Genomic DNA, 7348 nt, shown 5'->3' on the forward strand with positions numbered 1-7348 from the left:
CACATGGAAAGTCTCTTTCAATATCTCATGCCAGTGTAACTGCAGCCAAAGTAGGCACTCTTCCATCAAGTGCAGTGCATTAGCTTCCAAATAAATGATTTATAAATCTGCAACCCACTGCCTGTGATTGCAGTACAATGAAGAAAAAAGGAAGAGTGAAGCTAGAGAAACACACCTCTAGCTTTGTTTTTTGTCGTTTTGTTGTTGTTTTTTTCTCTTTTGTTTTTTGTCAAATGGAGTAAGATAGGCACATTTAGCTCTTTGGCTTGACAAGTGGAATACAGTGCTGAACTTAAGCCTGTAAAAGCACAAGAGAAGGCTGTACAGCAGGGATTTCTGCAATGATGGAATAAGTGGCTTCTCTTGGCGGTAGAGCATACAGATCACCTGTCCCTTAGACAATACTCTGAGATGAATTTATATATTTATTTATTTGGTTATTTGTTTACCGGTCGACCTCTCCTGATAAAAGCTGATAAAAATAGCTCTAGCAGGAGGGCTGTTTTTTTAACAACCGGACCATTTTCTGCCAAAAGGACAATCCATTTCTGCCATGTTATTATTCTACAATATCTAAATGGACATGCATGACTTTCAATAAAGCTCACTTGTGTTTTTACCTTTAAATCATTAATTGTATACAGTATATTTATACAATATACAGTTACTGTGCCTTGTAATGGAAACCCCAACAAAAAATTGTTGTTAATTTTCTTCCTGAATATCTAATTCATCAGATACAGAGATGAGAAATCTGTAGTACAAGTACCAAGAAATGCATAAGAAATGCATCCTTATGATGATGACACATTGAGGCAACTGCCATTGTGATTTGGTACTATATAAATAAAACTGAATTGAATTAACACAAAAAAAGCATTTGACAAAAAATGTTAGATGTTTACCTAGGATAGATAAAAAACAAAAAAATATAAAGTAAATAAAGTATGTTGATCAAATTTTATTGCATTACAAATTTAAAAAAAATTGCCCCCTTATTTGCAAAGGTGAAAAGAGAGCTGAAGCACAGAAATTTTAGCATTATAAAACTTTAGGAGTACTGATGACTGATTAGAAAAAGTTGGATAGTCAGAGTAGACAGGAGTACTGTCATATACAGTGGTGTGAAAAGGTGTTTTCCCCTTCCTTATTTCTTTTTTTTGTATGTTTGCCACACTTAAATGTTTCAGATCATCAAACAAATTAAAATATTATCCAAAAATAACACAAGAAAATGGAAAATGAAGTTTTTAAATAAAGGTGTGTATTATTAAGGGGAAAAAAATCCAAACCTACATGGCCCTGTTAAAAAAGTGATTGACCCCTAACCTGGTTGGGCCACTTTTAGCAGCAAAAACTGTAGTTTTCATTTTGTTTTGCTTAAGCCATTCATAAGTGGACTTATGGTCGATAGTATCAGTGGACTTTACTGTTTTGGATCATTATCCTGCTACAGAAGTCAAGTGCACTTCAACTTCAGGTCACGAACAGATGAACATTCTCTTTTAGGATGTTTTGGTAGACAGCAGAATTAATGTTTCCATTTACTACAGCCAGTCTTCCAGGTCCTGAGGCAGCAAAACAGCCCCATACAGGCCACTAGCTCACTTTGAAAAGCCAAGTTGTCAATATAGGGAATACAAATGTTATCCCGAAGAACTTCTAAACATTCTTCTGGAAGGCTGCTGGAGCATTCATGAGGTCAAAGGGGATGCAGATCCAGATTGTGTACAATACATCATGCACAATAAATGTCTGTCAGTCAGGATGTATTTTTCTGTTCAAGGGTCTGTAATCAATCCTTAGCCAAAGAGTACCGTCTTCTATATGGACATGCACAACAGGTGAGAAGTATGAGGAGTTTGACTTCCGAACCCAGCCTTCTGCTATTAGATCATACAGGTAATCCTTCAGTTCCTAGTACATGGGACTGGGCACTGGGCACAAATTACAGAGAGCAGCATGTTGCCTTTTGTTAAAATATTGATGTCATGGCTCGGCAGACCAGCCTGAGGAGTATTCAGCAGCAACTGGGTTTCGTTATTGTTTTGCACTTTCTCTCTTGTTCTCTCTCCCTCACCCTCTCTTTCTATCTCCCTCTGTCGCCTGGGCAGAACTCATTATGCAGGGCTCTAGACTAACTTTTTGCCATGGTTGCACTGGTGCGCCTAAAAATAAAATTTAGGCGCACCAGCACAAAATTTAGGCGTACAAGCACAAAAGTTAGGCGTACCCAAATTTTTTAACTGCATTACTTAACACCGCAGTTTTACATGTTCACGTTTTTTTGATTTGTAAATGATTAACTAACAACCTTTCAACACAAAGCTCTTTATTTGTAGCAATGTTCTACAAGAAAGATCACTTAAAAATTCTTGTGATTAAAGTGCTTCATGAGCTGAAATTTAAACATTAAACAAATTTAAAACATCTCAAGATATATTAAATTAAAAAAAAAATCCTCAAAAAGTTCCTCAAAGTGTCAAAGGCTTCACACTGAACATTTCAATATCCGAACAACTTGACATCTTATGGATTGTCCTCCATTGTAGTCACATGCCCCTCAGATGGCCAGCTCCTGTAATTTGGCCTTCTTGATCTTTCGCCTTGGGTGAACCAGCTTGCCACGCTCTCTCTAGCATCAAAATCTTCCAAACTTGGCCCCTCCACACTGATTCTTATCAGGTCATCCACTGTCTCTGAATGAAGGGATGCTCTTGTGTCTGATTTAATTCTCTTCTGTGCAGAGAACCCTCTTTCACATACCGCAGCTGAGACAGGTAGGACCAGCATAATGTGTACAAGATGCAGGATGTTCTGAGAGAAAAATACATTCAAGAGATTTGTTGAACCAATTTGTGTTAGTTAGCAAAACTCACACAATCTTAGGAAAGAACATCAACCAAAACTGACCTTGTACTCTGAGCAGTACGGCTCTCTGGTCAACATGAGCTCCCAAAGGCTGAGGTAGGTCTTGTCTTTGAACATCCTGGCAATTAACAGCTTCAAACTTACAAACTCTTCTTTTGCAAGCTCTCCGTTTACACCATTTCTGAAAATGATGTGGTTTACACAGCTAATCAGTGTTCACATAAACAACATATCTACGACCAGCACACATGATATCGTAGCAATCCACCAGCTACCTTCTCAGGACTGTGGAGAAGTGATCCAAGAGAAAAGCAAGGTCATCAGCACCATGATCCACTAAATCCTCTTTGTTCTCTGGCCAGCTATCATGATTGAAAATGTTGAAGCATTTGACAGCTTTGGTTGTGGCTGACTCAGAAGCACTATCCTCTGTTGTAAGAACAACTACATTTTAATAAATGAAAATAAAAATATAACAATGTTGTTAACAATAATAAAAATATTTCTTATCTACATGTATTTAATACACTTGCCTAGGAGACTGCTGAATCTTGCTTTCAGATTTTTCACAGTGGATTTGATTGTTGCATCCATTACTTTTTTAAGTTTAGTTGCAGCAACACCATCTTCAGCCAGAGTTGATGCATCTCCTTTGAGTGTTATTGTCTGTGCATTGCATAAACGATAAATAGAGATTGTGATATTGATATTAGAAATATGTCTGCAAATATAAATAAAAAATAATAATAAAATAATAAATAGTGTTCTGTTTAAATATGAGACACAGCTATATGTAGGCCTACCTGGAATTTGTAGACTGCCATTTCACCCTCTTTATCCTGCTGCCTCCTCTGCAGCCTCATATCATTCAGGAACTCTGACAGTCTTCCATGAGGCTTGGGTCTTGCAACCATTATCTCTGTGGTCACCAGCATTTGTTCCAGGCTGCAAACGACCTGTTTGGGTATAACAGTGCTGTATTTTTTTTTTTTTTAAAGTTGAAGATGACCACAAACACAGTTCATATTTACACATCCCACTTTATCTCACTTACCTGTGGTAAGATGACATCATTCCTTTGAAGTAGGAGGCTAAACTTACTAATGCCACTGAACACATCTGTAATAAAATGGCAAAAGGCCACAAAAGTGGCATCTTCCATTGATTTCCTAACCTGTATGATACAACAATAAAAATTAGTCACCTAGAACATTGATGAACTACATTCTTAAAAAATATAAAGTCAATAACAATTGCATAATTCGCTAAAATAAAAAGAATATTCAGAAATAATGCACTGACCTTCGTAGCTCGGCCTGCAATGTCTGCATTAGAAGAGGAACCTGCCAAATAGTCCATGTGGCGGTACACAGTAGTGAACTGCCCTGGTTTCAGAAAGGTCTCCAGGGCCCTTGAAACATGTGGGAGCCACCTTGTTCCCTTCACCCCACTGGGCACCAGCACATTTACTCCCAAGTCAGCCCCAATGACCCTAAGCTCTCTCATTGATTTTGGGCTGAAATGATACGTCTTCCAAATTAAATGGAGAAGGTCATACAACTGCCTGATCATTGGAATTTCCCTCTGAACTGACAACATTGCCAATTCCAATCTGAAACGATAGTAAACTTTTAAATGTAGATATATCTGCTCTATAAAAGAAATTAACCCACACAGTGACTTTAGAGTGTCAGTCATTTCTTGTCTTCTAGTCTTACCTGTGAGGCATACAGTGGAAGGGCACAATGTGGTCACCTGCCTCCTGCTGCAGAAGGGCTATGACACCCCCTTTGCTGCCCAAATTAACAGCAGCTCCATCAGCCCCCATAGCAATGATTTTCTCCAACCAGTTACTGCACTGGTCCCCAAGAGCATCAAATGCTTTCTTTGAGGCAGCATAAATTCCTAAACAAATTTTAAAAAAAAAACATTTACTTATCAGATCAAGAGTTTACAATGCAGTCTTTTTCAGTTTGAGTTTCTATATTCATGTATTATTGCTATGTTTAATTTTCAATGATAAGAATATGCTAGATATGGTTAATTCAGTAACACGACGTAATATTATTAATCATATACATAGGCTACGTGACATGACATGGCTTACCTTGGGCATGGGCATGCTGGACCTCAATGTGTCCAATCAGTATATTCGCTGGTCTTCCTTTTTGCAAGATACGAGCGTACACAATGACACATTCTTTTGTGGCGATGTCTGTGTCTCCATCGATCAGGAAGGCCATGTATGTACTGTTCGCAATTTCCACTGACGTCTTATTTTTCAGTGTGTCAGCGATTACGCCTATAAACTGGGCGCACGCAACATCATTGCTGTATGTGGGGTTTATGTCCAAGCCATTTTTCCTGTGAAGAGTTATTTCTGACTTGAACTTAGTAAACGGAACTTCTTCTTTTGCAATATTGTAGGCGATGTTAAACTTAATGATCATCTCGGCCTCCTCCGATGACCTGTTTACTCCTGCCTGCCGCTGAAAGGCAGTGGGGAGCGGGGACATTTTGGCAGAGCATTTATCGCGGCATATAATGTGTCTTCTCGATGCTGTATGCTTTTTCAGCGTTTCAATTCGAAACGTATTAGCACCAGTGACAAATGCAGTGTTGCCGGCCATGGTCTTTCCACACTCGCGACAATAAATGCAGTGCATCATATTGTCAGCTTGGCTGTATCTTAGCCAGGGAAACTGGTCAAGCCACTCGATTCGAAATTTATACATTTTCTCACTTTTACTTTGAGTGGACTCCGGCTGGGAGTCGATCGTATGTGGCTCATTTTCTGATGCCGTCTCCGGACCAGTGTTTGACAAAAACAGAGAGGTTGATGGCTCCGTGTCAGAGCGCTGGCTCAGAATTTTGGACTGATCAGGCCTTAACTTAACGAAAAAGTTATCAATTGTTCTTTTCATATTTTCTCAATACCAACTTCATACACTTCTGACCTGGGCTACTCACCCTTCTCTATCTGCCCGCACTTTCAAACGTAAACACAAGTAGGTCTGCAGGAATATCTGGACCACGGCCAATCACAGAGGTCCCCGCCTCTGAGTATCTCTGATTGGTTTAGAACACGACATGGGCATAATGTGTGCCTGTTGTTGAACACACGGAGACTTTCAGGGTTGCTGAAACTTTTTTTCCGAGAAAATACTTGGTTGCACCGGTGCGACCAAGTATTTTTTTTACTTGGTCGCACCGGTGCAACCAAGTATTTTTTATTAGTCGCACCATGGAGAAATTTGGTCGCATTTGCGACCAAATTGGTCGCACTCTAGAGCCCTGTTATGGGTTCCTGTCTTTGGTCTATGCACCTGTGGGAGAATGAACACCTGTGTCTCATTAGCCTGCCACTATTTAAGGGGAATAAGCGAGGCCACTCATCGCTGAATCGTTGTTTGACTTGTGTCAGTGTAGCCCCGGCTTTGAGATTGCTTGTAGCTCTCTTTGATTTAGCATTTATTTCAATTTGCCTTCTCCTTGTACATAGACATCCCTGACCTGTTCCTGTTCCCTGTGGAGACTCAAGTTGTGAGCAAGTGGAGAGTGGCTGCAAAGTGTAGTGTGTGACAGAAGAGGAGTGAGAAACGGATATCTCCGTTTCTTTCCCTTGGATTCCCTGGAGACCCCACCCTTGCACAATTGTATATAGCACCCTTTCACTGTTGTACATGTCCCCTGGACATTGTAAATAAATTCTTTGTACTTCCTTCAAGCATCGGAGTCCCGCGCTTCAGTCGCCTGCAGTCTTGTAAATTGCTTACAGTCTCTACAAGACTTACAAGACACTTTTAAAAGAGGTCAGAAAATTATGCTATATAAAAACAAATCGATTTATGACCAGAATTTATAAGTTGGAGTTATTTCACACAGTCTGACTGGTTCTCAGAATAAGCGTTAAAATTGTGTCCACGTCCCAGTCTCCAAAACCAAAATTTCAAGCTTACTTCACAATTAAAGATTAGGTTTAATGCTACTCCTTTCAAGAATTCAATTCAATTTTATTTATATAGCGTGAAATCACAACAACAGTCGCCTCAAGGCACTTTATATTGTACAGTAGATCCTGCAATAATAGATACAGAGAAAACCCTGCTGCAAACTCTGCTGCGACCAGTTGGGGTGAGAGAAGGAAAACAGGATTGAGACATGCTGTGGAACAGAGACAGAGATTAATAACAAGTACGATTCAATGCAGAGAGGTCTATTAACACATAGTAAGTGAGAAAGACGTGGCAATAAACTTAAAAGCATAACATCTATGATGAACCAACGCCAAAAAAGCCCCCCAAAAACCCACAACTTGTCCAAGAAGTGCTACCAATACCCAGTGTGAAACAGAACCAAACAAAAGGAAAGTGCTCTCCATAAGACCCTATCTCAGGAAAACACAAGGGAAAACTGTACAAAAATAAATAATCACTTCACCCCTTCTGTTTCACTGATATACATACACCTTGATTAA

General features: G+C 39.4%; 1 protein-coding gene across 1 annotated transcript; it reads right to left on the reverse strand.

Moving 5' to 3' along the window:
- Positions 1-2424: 2424 nt before the first annotated feature.
- Positions 2425-4699, reverse strand: LOC146652995 (zinc finger protein 862-like). Its single transcript, XM_085382148.1, has 8 exons — positions 4590-4699; positions 4174-4483; positions 3926-4045; positions 3675-3827; positions 3405-3537; positions 3147-3300; positions 2914-3052; positions 2425-2817 (listed from the first exon to the last, which is right to left on the reverse strand). The coding sequence occupies exons 1-8, from the start codon at positions 4697-4699 to the stop codon at positions 2530-2532; spliced, it is 1407 nt and encodes a 468-aa protein (XP_085238274.1). The 3' UTR covers positions 2425-2529.
- Positions 4700-7348: the final 2649 nt, after the last annotated feature.

The sequence above is a fragment of the Rhamphochromis longiceps genome, linkage group LG15, assembly GCF_057381845.1.
Source record: "Rhamphochromis longiceps isolate RC_006_pf linkage group LG15, R_longiceps_female_GT1.1, whole genome shotgun sequence".
Lineage (NCBI taxonomy): Eukaryota > Metazoa > Chordata > Actinopteri > Cichliformes > Cichlidae > Rhamphochromis > Rhamphochromis longiceps.